Genomic DNA, 26,428 nt, shown 5'->3' with positions numbered 1-26,428 from the left:
TCAGCACCCTTTTGTTCCAAGCAGCCAGATTCAGACAAGCGGGGAGCAGAATGTACATTTCCCAGATGTCTACAGTATTTATATGTCTACAATGCTCTGTGCTAGGTGCTTTCGAGTACTATTTCAATCAATCCTCATGAAACCCTGTAAGGTAGGCATAGTAATCCTCATTTTACCAATGAGGAAAACAAGGCTGTGAGATATTAAATTACTTTTTCAGGATCACAGACCCCATAAATGGCAGAACTGTGAGTACTAAATCCTGTGCTCCTCCCATGACCTTATGGTGCCTCAACTTTCCTGCTTTCAGGGAAGTGGCTCTCAGGGCAGCACTGTCCTGTGTAGCCATCTAAGTGTCTAGCCCTCAGACAGTGATCTTGTCATTGTGTTATGCACACGGCATATGCCCACACACACAGACACCCATAGTGTATGAGTCGCTGCCTTTCCAGGCTTCCTCCAGACTAGGCAACCTCATGGGCAACTATGTTTTTAAACCCTCCTTTGTGTGTCTCAATGGACAATGCGAACAATAAGCGCTTCTGGGGTTGGGTATAAAAGAGAGGATTCAACCTCAAACACTTAGCTACTTTTCTCAAATGGCCAAGGCTGAACAGTTGTGGGAATGGTTTAAACAGACCTCTTTTGATAAGCCACATCTGGGATACTGACCCAGACCACCGAGAGCAGCTCTGGAATAGTTGCTTCTAATTACGCTCGGTTCTGGGGGCCTGGGAAGGCATGGTGGTCCCAGTGAGGGCAGGGTCCGAGTCGCCCCACATCCCACTCAAGTGTCCCATGCTCCCTGACACTTAGTAGGAACTCAATAAATGTCTCTTTGTATTTGTTTTAAAGTTACCTGGAAACTGCTTCATCCTAAATATTCAGCCAGCTTCCTTTTAAGCTGTCCTCTTCCCCGTCCCACCCCACAGAAAAGGAGTTCCTGCGGCCAGTCCGTCAAGGGGGACATTTTCAGTCATACAGGAGATGAAAACTCCAAATGGAAGTGGCAAAGATCACCTCAGACATAGCTCTCCAACTCCCTTTGCCTTTTCTCTCCAGTACCAGTCCACACCCAACCCAGGATAGGTTCTAGGAATACAAAGCAGAAATGGGTATAAGTGTTTTGCGAACTCTGTCAAATATTTTAAGAGGCAAGTAGACACCCAACTTAAAGCCCTTATCGTTTACGTTTTCGCTAAATTCCAAAGTGGTGAGTAATCCAGTGCTCCGGTGGTTTAAAACAACTTCTTTCATAGTCCCAAGAGATTTTAGGTTTGGGAGTTTAAGCCATTTATAACTGAGAGTCTGGAAGAGTTCTCAGGAACAACAGTTCCCTCGGGCGACATGGTGTGAGGTAGAAGGTCTCCTGTTTTAGCCCACTTCCACTTCCAGATGGTTCTGTGGTCAGCAGGAGAGTATGAGTTTCTTAATAACATGAAATAAAAAGGCAATGCTTCTGCCAAAACGAGATTACCTTGTATTTTACTCAGCCATATTTTATATTTTTTAAGTTCATTGCTAAATCCCACCCCTTCTCCCCTCACGTGAGCCCTCTTCCTTTCCGGGTTCATACGCCCATCCTGGACTTTGGCCTGGTTACTTCTCTGTGTGAGATATCTGTGTGAAGAGAGCAGTGGATGGAAGGGAGAGACATAGGTTCTAGCCTGGGCCCTGGCGGTATCTAAACTTTGTGGCTTCGAAGTCTTTCTGGGTTCAAGTTTCTTTTCGGAATGAATGAGGGGTTGAGGGCTTCGAGAGTGAGTTCAAATGCTATGGCAAGGTCCTCTTTCTTATCTACTGTGATGATCACCTCTGGTCTCCTTCCCCCTACACTTTCTGACGTTGGTTCCTGTTAAAGGAAAGGCAAGGTTGTTATCTGATCTTGTGCCCCCTCTTCCTTGCCATTGCTACTGACTCCAACTGGAACCGCAGCTTTGGTTAGCATTTGAAGCCATAAGTCCATATATTTGCTTTTCGAAGCATGCATTTAGTTTTTACACACACCCTTTGCCCTGTTAAGACTCAGCATTATGATTTTAAAAAAGAGGGAAAATGAACTGACTTGAGGTAGGATTTTTGAGATTAGAAACCCAGGCCAGAAATTTCTATTTAAAATCACGTCCTTCACTACCAATTTCCCTGAGGAACAAAGTTTAATTCTTTCAGGGAAATATCTAATGGACTCCATCCCCCTGTGGTTTCGCTGGAGTAACCCCCACACAGAGTCACAGCAGGGACAGGCGTGCTGCTGAGGGAGAAATCCCTGGTGCAGCCAGGAGGAACTATTTATTATATCAACTCCAATCCGTTTTCCCAGCGCAGGCTTGCTGGCCCGCTCAGCACGCAGAGCTGTTCAGTTCCAAGCCTCCACTCTTGAAACAACTTGTCAGGCTGAGTGGCCACCCTGGTGGGTCACAAATGGAAAACCCAGGAAATTAAGTTTTGAAAGAATGGCCAATACATCTTCTTGCTTCATCACCTTATCTGTCATTTTGATTCTTATCAATCTTATTCAAATCAAATCAAATAGATTTCAAGTCCAAGTGTTGATGAGGTCAGAGGTTGACTTCTACATGGCAATCAGTACCTCTTCTATCACATAAGGAAACAAATTAAATGCAACAAGGGCCTTATCAATGGACCCAGGGGATTAACAATAAATCTCGTATTTGTGGTTTGATGTCTTTGTTTTGAAATGTCTCCACCATTGAATTGACAGTACATTTTTCCAGAATCTTTTCTCATCAGAATTGCTTCTCTTTGAAGCTAAATAGTTCCTAAATTTTCAGACCTCTGGAGCTACTTGGCATCGGTTTTCACGTGTGGCTTCTTCTGAACTCTTTTTACGTCTTACACAAGATCCCCGTCACTGGTCCCATGGAGGGGATGCCTAGCGACCACCAGTAAACATAGAGTAGCGAGGCCAAGATGCAGCTTCACAATGGATGCTTCTCGTCATGTGCCTACCAAAGGCACAGACAGAGCATGGGTTCCCAGGTCTTTAGATAATATTGGGAGGAGTGAAAATGGCAGTTGGTGAAGAAATAACCTTCTTTAGCTGGAGCAATAACCTCAGACAATGCTTGATTTTGTTCAATAGAATTGGGTTGGTATTTAGAAAATGTTTGCTTTGGAAGTCTTGGAATTTACCCCACAGAAGCCAAGCTCAGTTAGCGTTTTCATAAGGAGACACCACTGGGAAAGCTTCGGGCACAATATAAACCAGTGCTTGACTTCTAGAATTGAAACATAAACACCAGAATAAAAACAAAGCCCACTGGGTTTGCTCAACCCATGGGCCATATTACATTCTTTCCTGGGATAGTCTCCTATGAGAGCTGGCTCCTTTAATGTTAACTTAAAGGAACTTATGACAAGATACTTCTGCTTCTATAAATGATCTATTAGACTCTAGCATACAATTATCAAACTTTTATTTTTGTTAAAGAATGTGTACTTGATGACAGCAGGGACTTTGTCTTGTCAGTACTGTGTCCCCAGCTCCTGGAACAGTGCCTGACTTATTCATTCTGTAGTAAATATTCTCAGAGCACTTGGACTCAGAGCTATGTGGACATAATAGATGTGTATCATTCATTTATCATTTATTCGAAAAGTATCCAGTGTCTTCCATGAGCCCAGAGATACACTCTTCTAGGCACTGGAGACACACGTGAATAAAATAGGACAAAGTTTCTACCTGTATAGAACTTACATTCCTGTGAAGAGCCACAGACAAATAAACAAATAGATATAAATAATGTCAGGTGGTGATAAATTCTATGGAAAAAGTTAAAGAAGGTTAAGGGCACCCATAAAACCATGGGTTTTGCTATGTTTATCTTGATGGGGGGATTTGGGCAAACTCTACCCATGACCCAGTAATTCTATTCCCAGGTATAGACTCTGAAGAAATGGATGTTCTGCGTTCTCACTACAGTTTGTTTTGGTATGAATTTTGGTATTACCATTTAACCTACTTTTTTATATGCTGTGATTACTTATCTAAGGATTTATGTATTTCATCAGTTTGGAAAATTATCAGCCATTATCTCTTGTAATATTGCCCTTCCTCCACTCTCTCTGTTGTTCCTTCTAGGTCTATTCCCAGATGGAACATAGAACCTCTCATTCTAGTCTTCTTATCTCCTAGCCTTTATATTAATGTCCCCAAGCTGCTATAACAAATTACCACAAACTGGATGGCTTAAAACAACAGAAATTTATTCTCTCACAGTTCTTGAGGCCCGAAGTCCAAAATCAAGATGTTGGCAGGGTTGGTTCCTTCTAGAGGACCTGAGGGAGAATCTGCTCTGAGCCTGTCTCCTAGCTTCTGGTGCTGCTGGAATTCCTTGGTGTTCTTTTGCTTATAGATTCTCACTCTGATCCCTGCCTCCATCTTCACATGGCCGCCTTTTTGTGTGTCTGTGTCTTCCTCTCTTCTTATGAGGACCCTTGGATAGTCTAGGATGATCTCATCTGGAGATCTTTAACTTAATTACACCTGTAAAGACTCTTTTTCCAAATAAGGTCACATCCACAGGTTCTAGGTAGACATATCTTTTGAGGAGCCACCATTCAAGCCTCTATAGTCTTTCCGTCATATTTTAATCTCTTTCCCTGATATGCCGACTTCTGGGTCATTCAGTTATATCTTCCAGTTCACTAGCTTTTCAGTTGTGTTTATTCTACCATTTAGCTTACCACCGAAATTTTAACTTAAATAATTATATTTTTAATGTCCAAAATTCTGTTTGATTCTTTCTTAATCCTGCCTTGTTATTTTTGATAGTCTTTTGTTCCTTGATAATTTTGATTCTCTTTAATTTCTTTAAACATGTCATGAAACTTATTTTATATTCTAAATATTATTATTCCAAACTCCAAAGCCCTTGGTGCTAAATTTGTAGTTTATTGTTTCTGCTGACACTCACAATGACTGATGAGTTAAGGTAAAACTAATTGCTGCACACTTAAACTCCAAAATCTCAGTGGCCTAATATTAGAGCTCGTTTTTCTTACTCACATAACGTCAAGTTGGTGGATTGAGGTGAGACTTTGCTCCATGCAGTCATTCAGGGACCCTGACTGAGGAAGGCTCTGCCATATTCAACACGTGGCCTCCAAGGTCACCCTGAGCACCAGTACTCTGCTGGTGGACAGGGAGAGACTGTAGAGGATCCCAAGGGTGGTCCTGTGGGCCAGGCCTAGAAATGGTATACACCACTCCTGCCTTTTTTCCATTGGCCAAAGCATGGTTCGTGGCTCTACCTAGATGCACGAGTGGCTGGAAGCTGTCATCACTGGCTGGGAAGTTGCTTTCCAGCAGCAGTTATTCACTATGGAAGGAAGGCAAGAGACTTTGGTTGAGAACAATCTGCCTGTTCCACATGATTTATTTCTCTATGTGTTTGGTCATTTTTTTTTTCAGCTCATATTTGATTGAACTTACTCTGTGGGAAATCTGAGGACTTAAATTGGAACTTTCCTTGAGAGAAGATATTCATTTGCTCCTCCAGGAAAGAAGGGACACTACTGACCTGGGACCACTTGTGAGCTTAGCAATACTTTAAACGCGTGTGTGTGTGTGTGTGTGTGTGTGTGTGTGTGTGTGTGTGTGTGTGTGTCTTATACAGGATCTAGTTATATTGTATATTGTAGTTATACTGTAGAGAGAGAGAGTCTTTCAGAGTATCTCATCTGCCAGCCTTCATATCAGTGTACCTCCCTTGCCTGTCAACCATGGAAAGTATCTATGCTCATAATATTCAAGTTTAATCTATTTCATTGGCTGTGCAACAGCTGGCAATGTACAGTTAAAAGCTATTCACTTATTTCTACATACTCAATATCTGCCTAATAGAATCAGATGTTCTGGTTATGTTCCAATAGTCTGCCAATCTGGTGTAGCACTACTAGGAAGCATAAATCCCTCAGTGCAGTAGTCTATACAAACATGACACACACATAGTACACACAACACTGCATCATGTTTCCACAGCACTTTTCTTCCGAAGAGTTCTCAAACATTCTCATATGTATTAACGCGTGTATTTTTAGGATTTCTTCATCTGGTGCAAAGAGGTAAGATTCTTTTAGTTCCATTTTAGAGATGAGAAAACTGATCCTCAGAAGGTTGTAGCCAAAGACCACATCTCTCAAAGACCAAGGCCCACATTCCTTCCTCTTGCTCACATGTTCCCCCCACAGTGACGACCTCCAGGGCCTGGGCAGCAAAGATGGTGTGCAGATAGCTATTGCTTCTGCTTTGATGTTTTCACAGTCCTGTGATCATTCTCATGATGAAGTTTTCTCACTGAGTCACTTTAAAAAAGGTTAAGTCAACTCTAACAGGTTTTTCTTTAGACCCCACCAACCTGAGAGTACCCAAGGTAACAACATCCGTTACTCATAGCTCATGCCCCTATCCAGTTGGTACCCAGAGCTCTGATCCTTAGCAAAGTCCTTCCCCTTCTGCAGTTCAGTGCAGGGGGAGGTGTGCTCCCTGTGGGTCCACGGGAGGCAGTGTGGCACACCACTCAAGAGCCGCACCCCAAGCCAGACGGCCTGTGCACATACCTCCTCTCCCTCCCCTAATCACCTTGAGCAGGTCACTTAACTTCTCTGGGCTTCCATCTGCTCTCTATATAAAAAGAAGATGAGGATAGTGTCTACTTCACAGGGTTGATGCGAGGATTAAAAAAATAATGCAGGTGACGCACCTCGTATCCTATTTGGCATAAACTTAGTATTTGGTACCTATTAGCTGTGATGGTGAAGATGATGCTTGGAGAGGCCTTGGTCTGTTGGCCAAGGGTGCTGGCTCTGGAATCAGACTGTTGGAGTTGGATTCCTAGCTCTACCACTTACCAGCTACGTCACCTTGGGATATGGACTCAACCTCCCCAAGTCTCTGTTCAGTGGAGGTAACAATGGTCCATGGCTTGTAAGAGTGTTTTGTACAGGCTTTTTTTTGCCCAACACCTGCCGCCTCCTCCATCCTCCACACACATCTGCCACTTCTGTGGACCTCTGACCTGATGCCCCTGCAAGGACAAAGACATTAATGTGGAGTGATGGTTTTTGGCAGATTGGGCCCAGGTCTTCTAATTCTCAGGCTCTTTTCTCATATACCGCACTTCCCCTGTCCATCTTTATGGGTAGGAACACAGACCAGACTTGATGTAAGTGGGGATCCTATTTCTCAGTATTCCAGAATAGGAACTAAACAAACACATAGAGACAGAGATTGGATTGGTGGTTACCAGAGGGGAAGGGGGGAGGGGGGAGGGTGAAAGGGATAATTCGGTACACGTGTGTGGTGATGGGTTGTAATTAGTATTTTGGTGGTGAACATGATGTAATCTATGCAGAAATAGAAGTATAATGATGTACACCTGAAACTTTTACAATGTTATAAACCAATGTTACTGCGATAAACAAAAAATTTAAAAAAAAAAAGAACTCAGCTCCAACCTTCCGATTGTTGGTGGAGTTTCCATTTAGAGAGAGTGCCTAGTTTTTGGCCCAGATGTCAACAACTTATAGTCCCCATTCTAGTGCCGGCTTTGCTTTTCCCAGTGATGTGATAAAATGCCCTCTTCTGCAATGGGAGCCCCAGACAAAAGGCTTTTCTGCCATTTACTTTTGGCATCAACTCAGTATTGGTGTAGAAGGGAAGAGGGCAGGACTATTATGAAAATCATAGCTGCCTTTAATTCAGTGATTATTATGTGATGCATTTACATGAATTCTCTCTCTATTATTCCTGTTGGACATGTGATTTATGGTCCTCCACTGACACTGAAGGGGACTGGATCCTGGTTTGCTGAATCAGGGAGACAGGCGTGGATTTGCTGATTTGGAAACTGGGACTGGGAATGAGCTGAAGGCCTCTGCCCAAGACAAGAGAAAGAGAATGAGAGGCCTGGGGGACAAGGGAACAGATCTGGGTCAGAGGGAGTCAGGAGCCCAAACTGAGCACTGTGGAATACAGGGTGAGAGAGAGGGGTCCTGGGAGCTGTGAGGCCGAGAAGAGAGACTTTGGAACTGTATCTTGTGGGGGTTTGGAGGAAGTACTGTGCACAGTGTATTGTGAGGAAATCTTCAGTAAAGCGCACATTGTTCATTAATGCTTTCCTGGGAGTGGACTATTTCCAGTGAACACGTAGAAGTCATGATTTCTGCTTCAAAGTTGTTGTGGGTGAAAACAAGGGACAACAAGCAGAGTTAGCAGATGCGTGGCTTACATTTCCTTCGATTTATTTATTTATTTGTTTATTTATTTATTTATTTATTTTTGTGAGGGAGATCAGCCCTGAGCTAACATCCATGCTAATCCTCCTCTTTTTGCTGAGGAAGACCGGCTCTGAGCTAACATATGTTGCCAATCCTCCTCCTTTTGTTTCTCCAAAGCCCCAGTAGATAGTTGTATGCCATAGGTGCACATCCTTCTAGTTGCTGTACGTGGGATGCGGCCTCAGCATGGCCGGAGAAGCGGTGCGCGCCCGGGATCCGAACCCGGGCCGCCAGTAGCGGAGTGCGTGCACCTAACCGCTAAGTCATGGGGCTGGCCCCTACGTTTCCTTCATTTTAAAGGTGAGGAAACCGGGAGGCCCCCACGATGACTGGTCAGGTAATCGGTGGAACTGAGGTTCAGTGTGGGCCCCCATGGACTTCAAGGCCTGTGTAGGTGCACACGGGGCTAAATGTCCGAAGTCCACTGTGAACTGCCACCCTTCCCCTTTCCTGTCCCTGGGAAATTCCCATTGTATCCCAGAACACGAGCAGTAAGCTCAAGTGCATATACGTCATTTAAAAAATATTTTAAGATACTGTTGGGGTGCAAATTAAATATAGGTTAGTTCCAATCCTGGCAGGCGAAACTACAATAACTTACTTTACCTACCTGAGACTCAGCTGTCTTATCTGTAAAATATCTGCTACATGAGGCAAATGTGAAGATACAATGAGATAATTCTGGAAATCTCTCAGCACAGTGCTTGTTTGGCATGTAGTAAAAGCATCTGTTCCCATTGGTTATAATCAGGGATGTTGCAGGCATGTGTATCTTGTTTATTTCATTAGCTTGACATAGGATTAAAGCATTAAGATATCTTCTATTGTTTTATAATTAATTGGTTGGTTGATTGACATCCTATCTTATTTCACAAAAAGTACATAGGGCCTCTTCGAAGAGCTTCCTCTTTCACTATCCGGTAGAGCTGCTTCTTTAGATCTTGCCCCTTCCTGCCTAATTTATTCTAATTTCTAACAGTTAAAATTTCAGTAGGGTCTGAGCCTCTTTATAAGCTGCTGTGTCCCTCAGGCTTGACCAACTAAGTGTCCCCAGGTGGATCTCCAATGCAGGTCCCCACTCCCTCTTCAGACCCCACTGTGCCTTATACTTCCCTTCTGGCGTTTTTCACGGCAGCCTTGGGGGGCATTTTTCCTGCCTGTCTTATGGCCATTATTATATCGTAAGGCCCTTAAGGACTGGGATCGTCTTCCTCTAATCTTGTACTTTTCGCAGTGCCTAATATCGTGCCTTGAAAAGAATGAATAATCCAGAAATGGATGAGTGCTTAAACCAGAATGTCTTGAAGACACTCTATGGTGTCCCCTCTTTTTAACCTAGGTGGACCTCTGTGACAGCTTTGACCAATAGAGTACAATAGAAGTGATGCTATGTGACCTGTGAGTCTGGTCATTAAAATGCCAAGTATTCTCCCTTGCTTTCTTGGGTGGCTCACCCTTGGGACACGGCCGCCATGTTCTGAGGAAGCCCAGCAGCCACGTGGAGGCGCCACGTGTAGTGTGGCAGCTGACGGCTCCAGCTCAGGTCCCAGCCAGCGGCCAGCATGAACTGCCTTCAGGTAGTTCCAGCCCCCCCGTCAGTCACTCCCAGCCTTTGAGCTGCCCCTGCTGATGCCACATAGAGCAGAGAAGAGCTTTCTCTTCCAAGCTCTGCCTAAATTGCAGATTTGTGAGCTGAAGAAATGATTCTTGTTTGAAGCCACTTAAGGTTTGAGGCCATTTGTTACACAGCCATAGATAACTGATACACCCACCTGCTTCAGTGTAAGGGACGTACAAGCCAAACAGAAATTCCAAAAAGAACCTGATTGTTTCCAGCAAATAGTTTCACTTGGGGAGGGAGGGATTTTGCAACCCTTATAAAAGGAATGGATGTAGGTGATGGTCATAAATGGTTGCTAAAACTGTTGGAAGAAGGTTGATGGGAAGTTTTCTAGTAAATGGGTTAGGCTGACACCATCAGAACCCACAGATCAATCTTAAGGGAAGGTGAGATAACCAGACGTTATGAGCACATGATGTGATGCAAGGGCCAGCACATGGCACCACCTACAAAGGATTCTTGTCAAAAAAATGGAACGTAAAGCTAATCGGACCTCTAGATAGAACCAGTAGTTCTCAAGAAATACAGGAGATAAAGGAACATGTTAATAACACCAAATATATAATCTGCCAAATCCAGAATATGAAACATTTTCAGGACAAATGACCCAATTTCCTCAATAAATGAATGAAGAATAAAATAGAAGAGAACCATTATAAGTTAAAGGAGACTAAGAGGCATAACCAAATACCATGTGTGGGTTCTGTCTGAACCCGGACTCAGAGAAACAAGTGCACAGAGGCGTTTTTGAGATAATTGTTGAAAATTGGACATGAACTGGGTACTAGATGATATTGAAGAATTATTATTCATTTTGTTGGGTGTAAGATAACAGTGGCATTTTCTGAAAAGAACTTCAGTATGAGAGCTAGGCATAGAAGGATTTAAGATTTAAGATATGATGTCTGGGATTTGTTTTAAAAATATTCCAGTGAGGGGTGGGGAATATATGAAACTGGGGCAGAGTGTTCTTGTTCTTGTTGTTGTTTATCATACTTTGTACTTTTGAAAATTTTCATAGTAGAGAACTTTTAAATTGTATCTAAGCTCTTCAGAAGGGGGAAACCTAGACTCAGACCATAAGCACTTTTTTTTTCTTTGATGAGGAAGATTAGTCCTGAGCTAACATCAGTTGCCAATCCTCCTCTTTTTCCTGAGGAAGATTGGCCCTGAGCTAACATCCCTGCCTATCTTCCTCCACTTTATATGGGACGCTGCCACAGCATGGCTTGATGAGCGGTTCGTAGGTCTGCGCCAGGGATCCGAACCCACGAACCCTGGGCGACGGAAGCGGAGCGCTTGAACGTAACCACTACACCACCTGCCGGCCCCACCATAAGCACTTTTAAAGCAAGGGTGTACGAGATTTGCCACGGGTGAGCAGCAAAGTGAGGAAGGAGCAACGTCAGACTGCTAAGGCCCTGTGCTCAGAAGCCGTGCACCCCGAGGTCCAGGGCCTCGGTCTAAAGCGGTTCTGAGGCGGCACCCTCAACAGCCAGGGCCCGGGCCAGGCACTGTGAGTTCAGAGGGAGGAGAGCAAAGCGGCCAGAAACGCCCACAGCGTCTGGGTGGTGGCTGCAGGGAGATTAGTCCCAGAAAAGAAAAAGGATGCAAGTAGCGGAAATCCAACCCTGCTACTCCAGGCAGAGAGAAGGTTCTGGCGCTCCTGCACCAGAGACACAAGGTGGAGGTGGGAGCAGAACTAAGGACGCCGTTCCGCCGGGACTCACCGCCCCCCTCCCGGTTGCTGCTCCCTTTCTGCGCCCACATTCGCCTCCACTGCAGCCCGGGTGTCTGCCCCAGGGAGCCTGTCTTTACACGGGGGTACGTCTCCCCAGCTTGGCCACCATAAGGAATGGGTTCTCGCAGGATGAGGAATGTGGGGGCAGGGCTCTGACCGGCCCAGCCTGGATCCTGGAGCAACTGTTACTGTGACCAAGAAATGCCCACCCTCTTCCCACTCGCAGTAGCCAGAGAGGTCGGTCATATAAGCTCCCGATTGGAGCCCCCTGGGGGGAGAGGAGGAGGAATTTCCCAAGGGGCGGGGGTAGCCGCTCCTAGAAAGACAAAGGGGTGCTAGGGAAGTTAATTTCCACTGCAGTGACCATTACAAATTGGGGTTAAAAAAAAAAATCACGGACCTTAACCGAAAGAGAAAAGAAGAGGAGGGAGATAAAGGGCTGGGCTCAAGGATAATAAAATACCAAATAAGCAAAAATCCTAAAATGGAAAGTGAAACAAACAAGGATTAGGATGGGGCGGGGGCGGGGGGATGAAGATTTGGAAACACAACGTGAGACTTAAAATGCGTAAAAAGGCGATCGCCCCTCGTTCCGCAGGCTGCGCTGTTGTCGTTTGCTGGGTGCGCGGCCGCCCGGCCCCGCTGGCCTCTCTCCCTCCTCGGCCTGCATTCTTAGCATGTTCAGAATCTTCACCAGCGGCTCTAAATCCTGGGGCGCCTTCAAACCGTGAGATGCGAATACAGAATACGAGGCTGGCACAGGCGCGCGGCTCTCAGCATGAGAGGGTGAGGGTGCGGATAGTGGAGATTATTGTGACCGCCAGTAGAGGGCAGTGTCGGGCCAGGGATTTCCCAGCCGCTTTCTCAGCCATCATGAGCCCCGTGGTCAGTTTCTGAACTAGGGATTCACACTTTGCAAACCTTGCTGAGCAAGACACGTATGTGGTGATGCTTCTTTTCTTTTCCTTCAAGGGGATTTGAGAGTCGGCTTCAGAATATGGTGTGTAAATACGAAGTGAAAAATAGCCCAGCCTTCTCCCTCTTAGAAGCCGTTGACCACTGCGTACTATTTGATAGGGTTGCCCTTTAAAAGGGAATTTAGGAGGTGGTGTGCATTTACCAAATGCCTACTATGTGCCAGACACTGCAAAAGTTTTGCCTACCCCAAATTATTTAACCTTGCGACGAGGTATGATTATGTCCATTTCTCAGATGAGGAAACTGAGGCTCACTAAAGTTAAGTGACTTGTGAGAGGTCCCACGGCAGAGTTAGGACTCACACTTTGGTCTGTTGGTTTCCAAAATGCTTTCCCCACATGCTCTCATAGGTCCTCAACTCCTGCCAGTTCTCATCCTGTCTGATGCTTCTATTTTTAACTCAAAAAGCTCCTCTAGTCCAGGGCTGTCTGCTGCTTGGACTGGGAAACTATCAATACATCAAAAAGATACTTCTCACACCTAGCCAAGTGATGAACTGCTCATTTGAGTTACTCTTTCATCCCTAAGGCAAATTATCTTTCAACACGTTTTATATATGCTAAGAGCACCCAAGGAGAATTATGTACACAAATCGTTAGATGAGGCACGGTGTCAACTCCAGGTGTCAACTCCAGACGCCGTCTGTTTATGTGCCGATCGCTACTGCTCATTGATCACAGCAGATAAGCTGTGGCTACAGCCGTGACCTAAACTGTTTTTTCCAGCCATGACTTGGGAGGCTGGTATTACTTCTCTGTGGCCACACCTGGCAGTGAACTTGGACAGGCCAGCATCCTACCTCACGCATTCTAGCAGTGACAAACAAAACTAACCACAGTGAAAAAAGGAGTTTTCCTCCATTTGTTTCTTACCAAAAAAAGGAGGGGGATGGTTTTTTGGGTTTTTTTTAGACTGGTTGGTTCACACTTGATTGAACTGTTGACATTGCTGATTACCTCCCACTCCTGAACAGCTGAATTTGATCATTCTTTATCAATTTCTGGTGTTAGTAGTTGATCCAATATTATTTTGGTATCTGGTCCCTGCTGTTGGAGCTCACCCATCAGCCGTTCCAGGTTCTACACCAATTGAAAAGCTGGATTGGAGAATGTGGCTTGGATCCAAGACCTAAATGTGCCTCTTTTTTTTACTGAATTGAACTCTTCATCCTGACCCCCTAGCACTTTGCCCTGGTCACAGGTGGAGCAGCTGGAGAGAGGGAGCAACCCCCTGCCCTGGCGCTAGGAGAATGCCTGTCCTGGGTGAGTTTATGGGGAGAGAATGCAGAAGTGGGCCTCACCTGCAGGCAGACAGGAGGGAGGGGGCTGGGGCCTGTTTTATGCCAAAGTAACCTCCCCCCCCCATTAACATGAGGAATGTGGCCAATCTGATGTCACTGGGGGAGAGGAGGGCACCTCAGTGGACGGGGGAAAGATGGACCCTCTATCTCTAGGGAGAGGGTAGGGGAATTTCAGGTTAGAGGTAATGGCTGAATTTCTCTCATGTATGGGAGAATAAGGATCAGGAATTTCCCCCTCCCAACACCTACCATCCTTACAAGTCCTAGAAGTACTCAGTAAAATGGGAATGTGTCTCAAAAAAGACTCCATCTTAAATGCAGTAATTAATTCAAGCTCTTTTCCAACTTTGCACAGAGGTAAGGATAGATTAAATTGTCTGGAAATTTCTTTGAGCTTTGATAAAAATTAGCTTTCCAAAAATAAAAAGTGTTTAAAATAAAAACTCTAAAACTTGCATTTTTGTCCTCATGCAGGAAAATAATTTTTGTTTCTTTTCCTGTATTCTAGTTGTTAAATAACTGCAAGCTAGCACACTCCAGAAAAAATAGTGCATTCTTTTGAGCCCAGTGACCTCAAAACTATAAGCGTGAATGTCTCTAATCGAAAATATCTCCCCTTTTAACATTTTGGGGTTATTTTTGGTGCAGTCCTTACACTTCACACTATAATCAAAGCCTGTTATCTCAGTCTTGCAACATTTGTGACTCAGACTCCAATTGTGACTGTGTCTGGCACATACATCAGTGGTTGCGTTTAAAGATGTGCAACTTGTGAGCTTTTGTTTCAACTGGGTCTTGCGTATTTCATTCGAAACCGCTTCTTTAACTTACCAAATTCTGTCTGAGCAAGTTAAGGAAGTAAGATGTGTTTCCCAACAGAGGTGACCTGTAAAGCAGCTTTCAACTTGTTAAGTGAGGTGTTTGAGCAATGAATTGTTAATTCTTTCAAGTCTCTTGGGTATCAAGTAGTTATTTGAAAATTCACTAATCTACACAGAGTCTAAACTCATCTTTAGACCCTCCAAATGCTCAGGGAAAAGTGCTGAGAGGAGTCCAGTAGTGAGAAAGTCTGACTTATATAACATTCTCAGCCTGCCTGGCTCTGAATTGGGTGTATAGTTACTTCTTGGAGCCATGTCAATTTAAAGTGATATATATACTTGGTCTCTAAAATGCACCCATTAACTCGAGACCCCCAGATTTCAGACCTTTGGGAGCCTCTCTTTCCACAGCTGGACTCTTGCCAGAGGGAAAGGGAACATAAGATCCGTGTCTGCTTTGTTAGCATTCTTTGTCTGACAGCATTCCCTCCTTTAGAGATATTTACGGTAATGTTTGTGCATGGAGTCAATTGCAACAGATAAGAGTGTCTGGCTCTCTGGAGATCTGTGCACCTCTGTGTGCTTACCGTGATGAAAGTCTCAGAGGCAGACCTGGACAATGAGGCAATTTCTATTAAAATGACCAAGCCCTGGTGGGCTGATGAGCAACCCAGTGACTGGAGGAAAGTGGGTGCTGGGAGGGATGTGGGCTCTGAGTCCTGGCTCAGAGTGAGACCTGGCCTGGAACTGGGGCTGTGGCCTTTTACCAGTGGCGTGGCCCTGTCACTAGCCACTTTGAACTTTAGTTCACCCACCTGCACCGTAAGGATGCCATTATCTATCTCTTGGAGTTATGTTGAAGACTAAATAAGATGGAAATGTAAAGCATCTAGTTCCAGATACCTGGAAGGTGGCCAAGAGCTGGTAACTAGTCTTGCTACTAAGCTGGTCAGCAAACACCTGTCAAGTTGGTTCAGGCCTTTGGCCTTCAGGTTATGACCCCTCCTGAGTCTCACTTGGCCTCTAGCCCATCCATGCATTGCCCCAGGTAAAGGGCTTCCTGAGTGTGCTGATCCCTGGAACCTTGCACCTGGACTGACCGGGTCCCCTGAAGTCATCCTGTCTTTGGGGGTGGAAGCTTTATAGATTGCCTAATAGCAAGGCCAACAGCAGCAGCTCCCGTTCTTGTGGGCTTATTAAGTGCTGCGGGTTGTACGAGTGCCAATTCATACACTGGTGAGCTAGTGTTAGTAGATCATAGTGGTTAAGAGCAAGGTCTCTGGATTCAAGTTCACTCAGCTGAATCCTGGCTCCACTACACCTACTGGTGTGAGACTTTAGACAAGTTACCCCTCTGGGCCTCAGGTACCTTACCCGTAAAGTGGGGCTAACAATAGTACTTCTTCCGTAGGGTGGTTGTGAGGATTAAATGCTGTATTTGTTTCCTAAGGCTACTATCACAAGGTACCACAAATTGGGTGCCTTAGAACAACACAAATTTATTGTCTCACAGTTCTGGAGGCCAGAAGTCAGAAATCAAGGTGTTGGCAGGGCCATGCTCCCTCTGAAGGCTCTAGGGGAGGATCCTTCCCAGCGTCTTCTAGCTTCTGGTAGCCCCAGGTTTTCCTTGGCTTGTAGATGGCTGTCTTTTCCCTGAGTCTTCACATCATCTTCCCTCTGTGCATATCTGTCTCTGTGTCCAAATTTTCCCTTTTTATAAGGATATCAGTCTTATTGGATTGGGGTCCACCTAATGACCTCATGTTAACTTGATTACCTCGTAAAGACCCAATTTGCAAATAAGGTCACATTCTGAGGCATTAGGGGTTAGGACTTCAACATATGAATTTTGGGGGACATAATTCAACCCATGAAAGGTGAACTTCGAACAATACTTGGAGTATAGCGAGCATTACATATGTGTTAACTATTTTTATTTTGAATACCACAATCCAGCCAGGGAAGTATTATTATTCCCATTTTAAAGATGGAAAAATGAGACTCTGAGAAGTTAAGAATTAGCCTCCATTCCCACCACCAGAAAGGGGGAAGACCCCTTAACCCAAACTTTGGTCTCATTATGACTACATGTATGTTGTCTCCCCACTGTACGCATCATCTCCCAGAGGTAGACAGATTGCCCACAGCCTGGTTCAGGGTACCCATCGCATGTGGTTGTAACCAAGATTTCCAGTGGGTGGCCCCAGAGGCCTGCCTGCAGCTCTGGACTCAGAACTCACCTGAGAGCTGCCTCTGGGTAGAAATGTTCTAAAAGAACAATTTCCAAGATCCTTATTAATATTTCATAACCTGTGTTTATATTACCATACTTCCACTGAATTGATGTGCCTAAAATATAATTTCATTTTTCGCTTTTCAGCAAGCTGTTTTGCTATCTAGTACATACATCCGCATTCATCTAATGGAAACACACATGGACCTCTGAAAAACACAACAAATGGCTTTAGAAACTAAAGATTCATATTATTTTGTAAAGGTGATTACACACCAGGATTAAGAAAGTTTTCGTATAATAGAGAAATTCCTCAGTAGCTGTGGAACCTGAGTGTTTAGTGATATAATCCACTATGTAGTTTTTCTGCATATATGTTTAGAGATACATACAATAAACATAAATAAATGGTTAAAAAAAAAGCCAATGGGTCTCCTCTTGAAATCAGCATATGTTTTTGGTTCCAGGATACAAATGTAACCACTAACTCTATTGTAGCCATGAAAAGTGAAGTGGGAAGAACGTTATATTGAAAGGCAGGCGATCAAAGTTCAAGTTGCTCTTGTTCTCTGAGCCTCTCTGCCCCGCACACCATTTATTAGCACTGTGACCTTGAGCAAATATTCAGTTGTTTTACTCCTAATGTATATAAAATGTGGAGGGTTATTACTTACCTTGGAATTTACAGCTGGAGGGTTAGACCAGGAGGCCAGCTGAAGTTCCTTCCATTTCTGAGATGTGTGTGGGATCATAAACACTGACAAGGCGCTGTGCTGGTGACATAAAGCTCAGTTGGTCCTCGATATTTAATTAAGGACCCTACCCAAGTGGTCAACCTGATTTTCTTGAAAAATCCACGTCTTATGATTTTCTTTGGCTGTCGTGCTGGCTATTCTCCACTTGTCTCTTTGCCCTGCTCCTCGTCCTCTAGTCTGCCTGGAGACCCAGAGGCTGATCTTGATGGATAGACTCAGCTGGACAGAGGGAGGAGCGTGAGGTCAGGGGACTGACTCCCAGGTTCCCTGCTGGCCACACCTACCCCCCTGGCTCTTCAAGCCTGGAGGGGGGCAAGATGGATGGTAATGGCTCCCTGCTACCACTAATCTTGGGTTGTTTCACCATCTCTTATTGGTTCCCTGCAACCCTGGCCACCTCTTTGTAAATAGCTCCTTTAATGAAACCCTGTACCATCTGTCAATTGTGCCAGGACCTCAACTGAGTCAAGCTATGATTATCTTGGGTTGCAGTAGCCTAGCATCTCATTAAGAGCATCTCACCTTTCAAAGAAAGTGAACACTGAGCGATGGAAAGCGAAATTCTTCATTTTACCTGAATAAGAGATATCCACCCCCTCATCCCATCATCATTTTGCACACAACATCACCTCTGTCTGCAGTGCTCTTTGTGCCTGGAAAAGTTCTACTTAGCTTTCAAGTCCCAGCTGCTCCAGAAGTGTTCCCTGACTCCTCCAGGCAGACTTGGCTGCTCCTCATTCTACATTCCCCCTGGGCTCCATGCATACCTCTTTATTCCACTTCTCATGCTTTACAGTGATTGTGAAATAGGAACAAATGAAGGATGCTTTTCCTAGCAGCAATTAGAGTTGCCAGATAAAATACAGGATACCCAGTTAAATTTGAATTTTAGATAACAAATAATTTTTTAGCAGAAGTATGTTTCATGGAATATTTGGGACATACAGTAAAAAAATCATTGTTTATCTGAAATTCAGATTTAACTAGGAGTCTTATGACTTTTTCTATTTCTTTTCTTTTCTTTTTTTTTTTGTGCTAAAAGAAACCTGGCGACTCTAACTACTATGGCCTTCTAAAGTGAGTGGTTCCTGTTCAAAGGAACCTTTTCCTTTCTTTCCTTTCTTCCCTCCTCCCTCCCTCCCTCCCTCCCTCCCTTCCTTCCTTCCTTCCTTTTTCCTTCAGCATTCTATGAGCTAACGAGCTATTTAAATTTAGGAGTTGAGCAGGAGCTCTGGAGGGCTGACTTGCTTTTGGGAAAACTTTGAAGTTTGGAGAGACATTTTGGAGGTGGGTGCTGTGGAGCAGAGTATGGAGCAGAGGGGAATCAGTAAGATGCACAAGGCTGGGGCCTTTAGAGTGAGGGGCCACAGGGGAAGCCCTGGGGGGGGTGGCTCAAAGGACTTTTAAGAACTTAGATGTCGAATATTCAATTTCAAATTCTTGGCACTGTTCTCCATCTTCCCCTCTACACCGCATGGAATCCTCAGTCAAGTTCACCCCACTCATGAATATTTCATGTGAGGGGGTTTCTTTGTGCAATGTGGCAAAAGACTGAGCTTCATTTCTGGGGTGCCGCATATTATGGAAGTGGGAGTCTAGAGGTAGAGATGCCTGCAATTATGTGAGTCTCCTGTGGACTTGCAAGAATCTTGGAAATAGTGTTGGAGCAAATCATATGGAGAGCTCCAGAGAAAGGAGGCTCCAGCTGATCTCTAGACTACATTTGTTTGTGCGACTCTCTACCCTAATAATAATAATATAAGTTAATGTTATCAATGCTTACTATGGGCTACGTACACGTGTATATGTATACACAAAGATGCTCCTCCATTTGCACAGTTTGAATAAGCACAAAATCCAGTTACCACAGTTTAGTTAAATAATACTAGTTCCCCAACAGCGTGATTCAAATTTCAGTTACTATAGTATATTAACTAAAATAAATCTCGCAACCTTAATTGTAGTGATTATAGCATAAACTTCGCTTCTAGCTCCTCGTCCCCAAATCACTATGTAAATAACAAATGTGCATCATAATCAGTGACCAATCACATCCCTTCTTTCAAAGTCTGTTGGGGATTGGTTGTTGCACATCTGTTACTTAGTTCATGCACAGACAGCAAAATGTAATTGTGTTGCCTCCTTGTCTCCCAGTGATAAACCCACATAATTTAACTTTTAATGCACTATAGCTGTTGCGTGATGCTCCAGGTCATCCTGAGTCTCTTGGACACTTGAATGAAGATGTGGAAATTTGCTTTTCACTACAGAACCAATTTCAGTAATCCAGCAAATAGCCAAGAAGTTATTTCACCTTTTAAAGCCTGTTTTCTTAGATGGACTTTTGGACAGGCTGTTGATGCTACAGTGGGAGATCGTGCAATTTCTTTAGCTGAGTTTTGAAAGAAATAGGACATAAAACATGCAACTGAAAACATTCAAGCATCATGGCAGAAAGCAACAGCAGGTAATATGTGTGAAGAATGGCAAAAACTTTTTACTGCACTGTCCAAATAACTGTGCAGAGTTTGGATCAAAAGTAAATGGTATCACAGAGGAAATAGTTGACCATGGGAATGTTGACACTGGCGCCACTGGGGACTCACTGTGCAGCCGGACGATCTTAGTAAAGGCGAACTTATTGACATAAATAAGGGAAGTGGCTGTGATGAAAAAGATGAAGTGACACCAGCAAAAAACTTCATTTAAAAGAACTCTCAGAGATATTTCATGACAGTGACAAAGGATAAAATGTTTGAAAATTATCCAAACATAGAGAGGGTATGACCATTTGCCTAGGTATAGAAAAGATGCTCACTGGCATCATTTTATATCTCAGGAAGAAGAAGGCAAGCACTGTTCAAGCCAATCTAGATAAGTTTTTTACAAAGAAGTGAAACTCTTTAACTCTCAATATTTCTAATATTTTAAATGACAATATACTAATAAATATTAAATTTACTATTTTCTTCATTTTTCTATACAGTTATAACTGACAATAAGAGAATTTTAAAAGATTTTGACAAAAATTTTTAAAGGTCATGGAACAATTGCAATTTTTCCCACTGGTTATTAAGGTAGTTTTGCATGGTTTCAGCTTGCCTGGTCATTTCTGTGGTCCTGCGCTGCCATGCAGAGGGAAGACTGCATGTCTGTATATCTCATGATGACTATTACCGTGCCCATTACTCAGATGAGGAAATCGAGGCTTCAGAGAGTCTAAGCTACTTGTCCAAGGTCATGCAGATAGTAAATAGTAGACTTGGATTTGAACCTATGCCGTCTGACTCCCAGACCTGTCCGCCTAACCACTATCCCATATGTGAGCACTTCAAACACAGGGACCGTATCTTTTGCTCCTTATATGCCTGGCATGTAAACATTATTTGGTAAATACATGTTGAGTGAATGAAAAAAAAAAAAAAAAAAAACTAAGCAAGGGACCATAAACGGAATTTAACATTTACTGTTTGAAAATAATGAGAAAAAAAAATTAAGACTGCTTGAAGACTAAGTAGCAGCAATCTTATAGATGCCCATCAGTTATAGGCAAAATGGACAGATCCTCAGTTGACTCATTTGATGTGAAGACCAGCCATTTCTGAGATGTTCCAAAATATATAACATGGTGAAGAGGATGATGGGTGCTTGCTAAGAAACTTCTGGTGGTGGTCATTACATCAGAACACACTTGACTAGGGTTTGGGGGGGAATAAAAAATGAAGGTGTTATATCCTGCTCCTATCATACAGCAGTTCTCTGTGTGGGGACTGCTCTATGATTTCCTCTGAGAAAGGCAAGCAGTAGCCCTTGCCCTGGCCACTGGCCCGAGGAGCCATTAGCAAGTCCTAGTCAATGTAGTGGCTCTTAAACTGAGGTGGGGTCTACAGGTGGGCTTCAAGAGTCCGCAACTCCTTCAAGTTTCAGATTGATTGCCACATTGTGTTAATAAGTTTATAAACTCTTGGGTCTTAGGGATGACGGGGAAAAAAGAGAGAAAAATATTCAATTGTGTTTGGAAATTTTTGTACCAGGAGCTGGCCCCATTTTCACAGTGAGTACTGCGCCTCCTGGCACAAATTTTAAAGGCCTACAGAGTTGTCATGTGGAGGAGGAGGAGCAGACCTTCCTTATGCCATACCTGAAAACCAGCTGGGATCTGTGGGTTGTGACAGTGTCAGGAAATTTCTACTGAAGCCTTGAGCAAAGAGTCCAAATAATCAAACTACAGCAAAACTCTGTTTGGAAAGCCCAAACCAGACAATAATCAAGAAGAGTTGCAGATGTATAAAAATAGATATAGGTCAGGCAGAAATATGGAGATGAGAGCTTGTGGGCTGCAGAAGCCAGTACATTGTGTTTTGTTCTGTTCTGTTCTTTCAGCCACCACTTTTACCAAGGCAATAAAAATAACAGAGCAAGAGAGAGACAGGGTAGGTAGGGAAACCAGCTTGTGGGAGAGCAGACTCAGACTGTTGAGAGTACAGACTGCCAGCCCTAATATATTCATGGGAAGGAAAATCAGCTCAGCTGGGAGAGAAGATTCGAGCAGATGAGGAGATGGGGACGTACATCCTACTGCTGGCTTCCATGAAAGGCATTGCTTCCCAGAATAAAGGGATGCCCCTGGGCACTAGCACAGCATCTGTGATTAAGCCTTTGAAGAATACATCCTCCTATTTCAACTCAAGACCCAATCCACCAAAAGGAATAAAACCTACTTTCTAAACAGGGGTCTCAGATGACCTTCTTGGTGAAAGAGCTCCACTCTACACTTGGAAACACTTTAACTCATATAAGGAAAACTACTGGTTCCAGGATCTTCTTTGGACACCCTTCACTCACAGGAAGTGAGCAGGAACCTCGGTTCCAGCACATCACTTCCAGCCTTTGGAGAAGTGTTGAGTCTTGGGAGAGGGGAATGGATCACTTACCTCCATAGGTCCAAGTTCCCCTTAGAATGCATGAGCCACGCTGGACCAGTCTAGACCACCAGTATGCTAGATGGCAGCAGGGACCAAAGGCATCTTTGGAGTCATTGTCTCAAAGATGTTTCCCTAAAGAATGCCATAATTAAAGTCTTTGAAACTCACTCGAGTCAACGGGCACCACCAATTTGATTGGTTTGTAAAGGGTGTGCTAAGGCTAATACTACATCCCACCTAATGGTTAAGAGAGAAGAGCCATTATGAAAAAAGCTAAGGGACTCATACGCGCAGGAAACAAGAGTTCATCATTTGAAATTTTAAAATATGCTAGAACTGTGTGTTAACTGCACATGTAGATCCTATCTCCTCTCAGTGAGGCCCTATGGGTGTTTCCAAAAAAATATATGTAAGAGGGGGAGAATTTAGCTTAGCAGAAATTCTCTGGAAGAATGTTCTCTCCCTGTCTCTGTCTCTGTCTGTGTGTCTCTCTCTCCCTCTCTCACACGCACACACACATACACACACATACACACAACACAGCCTAGTCGTACAGCAACTCTACCATCCATGGGAGGCTCCTTATAATTTTTTACCCAGAGAGCAAAGGAGGGTGAGAAAGTTTTCATGCTGTGGGGTCTAGAGTATTGAGTATGAGTGTTGAAAAGGAAAAAGAAATTTTATCAAATGATATTGTGGGGTTTCTGAGATACACAAGTAAAGAGGTTACAAGTACTTTAAAAATTATTTTTGGTTGCTTCATGCTTCTTTGAATGCAGCACTTCATGAAAACTGAAGCCCATGAAGCCCATGCTTATATCTGACTTTCACACATTTCTTCTGAAATAGTCAAAACAGTTCAAATTAAAGGCAGAGATTCCTGCACCTCTCCCACTCGGCATCTCTCCCTATTATTCCCATATCTGGTATCCCTAGAACTTCCAGGCCTTTCCTGTGATTCATTTAGAGGCTCCTCTTGGTTCACTGACTTCAGTAACACTTTCCACACCCCCTTCCAATTTGCACCCTTCCTCAGAGTCTCTGTGCACACCAAGACTTGCACCAGAGTCTGTACATCACCAGGGTATCCGGGTGAGATACCCTCTCTGCACTTGGGAGGGCGCTAGAGAACATTCACAGAGAAAGACGGTAGAGGGGACATTGCCCACTGAATATTATCAGAATTATCTTGCCTTGTGAAAAGGGTGAGTGGGGATCACTAGGATGATAAAACTTTTAGATACCGGATGCAGAATTTTGAGTAAAGGAAATAGATAAGGACTTTTACTCATGAGTGGGGTTCCCTTAATAATATTAAACTCTGATACACTAAAAAGATAACATAGTTGACACAATAAGAATTTTGCCCCTACTTGTAATCAGTTAGAACATACTAGGAATTATCCTCAGCAACAGAGTGGATGAGAATCCTCATGATTCTAAGTTAGGGCTGCACCCTGGTCTCCTTCTTAGCCCTGGCCCCAGGACGCCTGTCTCCTTTGTGCAGAGGACCCTCTGTTGAGTATTACATTACACAGCCCTTGAAGATGGGACCACGTTTCTTCAGATTTGAATCTCTACACCTGTCACAGCACATAGTTCATAGGTGAATTTAATTAAGTGTTAGTGGGAGGAACAAATAAAACTAATAAGTTGCTTAACCATTGGAGAAATTGCTCAAAAGTTTTTATTATATTTTTTGATTTTATCAGTACACGTGTGAAAGCTTTGGTCAGGCTTAAGAAACTAACCCTATAGCTTTGGGTAAAAAGCATTCTGTTTGGATCTCTGGGCTTTAAATTCAAAGCATGATTTGTGGAATGCCTGGGTTTCTGTGATGAAATAAAAGGTATTTTCTTGATGATATTTTGGGTCTTCAAGTTTTCAAAATTGTGTTTTATGGTTTCCCCTTGTTTTTGTTGAAAAATAAAGTGTATGTGTGTTCGGGGGCATTCGGGAAGAAACAACAGCAAACAAACAAACAAGGCACCTTGATGAAGCACTGAGCTCGGTGAAGCGTGTGTCATCCTGGTGCCAAATGACGCTCGTGAAAATTGCAGCAATTTTTGATGCACTTGCCAATGTTTGTGTTCTTTTTGCTTTAAAGATGTAACAGATTGCTCCAAAGTAAATAACTTAAGCCTAATGTTTCAAAAGAGTCCAAGCGCTTGTGTCTTTCACTTCTGGCTCCTCTTCTGGGACTAAGCTGTACCCAGCAGAAGCAACACTCATTTCTACATGACGCTCCATTTGGAGGGTGGTTTTCTTGCTTTGTTTTTCAAAGTTGAATCTATTTTTCACCGTTCTGTTCCAAATGTCATAGGTTCTATCACTGTTTAGTGCTGGAGCGATCACTCCTCTTATCTAGGAAAAAGGGAAACAAACTCCATTGCATGTAGGCTCGTGATCTTGTGGGAGGAGGGTTTGGAAGGACTGTGAAGAGAGCTCTGGGGTGGGGACCTAACCCGTGTCTCACGGGCATCCACAATTTCCATACTGATTCATATTTAGACTTCAAGCCAGGAACAATGGGTCCAATTTTACACACAGTGTCCTCAGTGTAACTTAAAATAGCTTCAGACTTGAAGCTCAAAATGACCCCATCCTCAATCAATTATCGGACTTCTCACTGGGTTATTTGCCTTTATGGTACAATCTAAGAAAGAAAAAACATCTAGGATTAAAAAAAATCAAAAGCAAATCTTTATGCTGTTCTGTACTTCCTAAATGTGCATGAATGGGTTTTATGATCAGAAAGCAAAGATAAAATATAAAAACGATCAGCACAATAAACTGACAGCTTTGTGTTCTCATTAATGTAGGTCGCCATTGTGAGGTCCATCAGATGATCGGGAACTACATGTGGGACCCCATCACCAACAAGTCATTTGACATTGGTGTCAACAGAGACAGCCTGATGCCTCTCTGGTGGAATGGATCAGAACCTCTGTGGATCACTCTGACCAAAGCCAAAAGGAAGGTCTACATGTACTACTGGCCAGGTGAGTGTGTTGACATCCAGGCCCCTGCAACCTTCTAAACCTCAAAACACCATGGCGTCTCTGAGGACAAAGGATGTAGAAGTCGTGTTTGAAGACCAAGCCAGGGGTTGGAAAATGGGATCTTTGTTCCGGAAATGAGTCGCATGGGCATGTTTTTTAAAATTTTGTTTTGAACTCTCTAACATCAGACCAGACACAATGATTCCCTTGGTTCAGCAATATTGCTGCAGTATATCATGCTTTTTCATGTGCAAAATTTTGGATGTAGAGGAGAGAGAAATTATAGGATGCTTATTTGCTTTACAAAGAAAGTCAGCATACCAGTTCTACAGATTTTGAGCTCCCTTACAATAGTGAAAAGAGGATTCAAAGCACTTGCAACTTCTTGGTAGTGCATTAAATGAAGTCCTTTTGTATTAATATTCCTCCTGTACATCCTAGATCACTGAGGAATTAAATGACTTTACTTACTGCAAGGAGGCCAATAATCACGCACACTGCCCTGGCTGCTGTGTGAAGGCCTCAGGATACTATCATCTTGGCAGTCAAAAATCTTTCATTAAGGATGAGAGGATTCCAAGATAACAAACTAATCAACTTACCATTGTCTTCCCATTGGTGGGCTTTGTTCTTTAGATAGGTGGACAATTTGACTTTTCCATGCATGGCTGTAGATACTTTTTTCCTAATTCTTAATGGTGGAATAATGATGATTGGAAGAGGATTTATGGAAGAAGATTTCAGGGGAGGC

The 26,428-nt window shown here is 43.5% G+C and overlaps 1 protein-coding gene across 2 annotated transcripts in view; it reads left to right on the top strand.

The window, feature by feature from the left end:
- Positions 1 to 26,428, top strand: part of ENPP6 (ectonucleotide pyrophosphatase/phosphodiesterase 6) — a 107,403-nt gene that overhangs the window by 18,997 nt on the left and 61,978 nt on the right. For both annotated transcript variants that reach the window (XM_058524964.1, XM_058524963.1), the window contains exon 2: positions 25,498 to 25,677. In XM_058524964.1, the coding sequence (XP_058380947.1) occupies positions 25,498 to 25,677 (180 nt within the window). The remainder of the gene's footprint in view (positions 1 to 25,497; positions 25,678 to 26,428) is intronic.

This window comes from Diceros bicornis, chromosome 29, assembly GCF_020826845.1.
Source record: "Diceros bicornis minor isolate mBicDic1 chromosome 29, mDicBic1.mat.cur, whole genome shotgun sequence".
NCBI lineage: Eukaryota > Metazoa > Chordata > Mammalia > Perissodactyla > Rhinocerotidae > Diceros > Diceros bicornis.
Note: the sequence above shows the minus strand (reverse complement) of the source record. Positions and strands in the feature narration are given on the sequence as shown.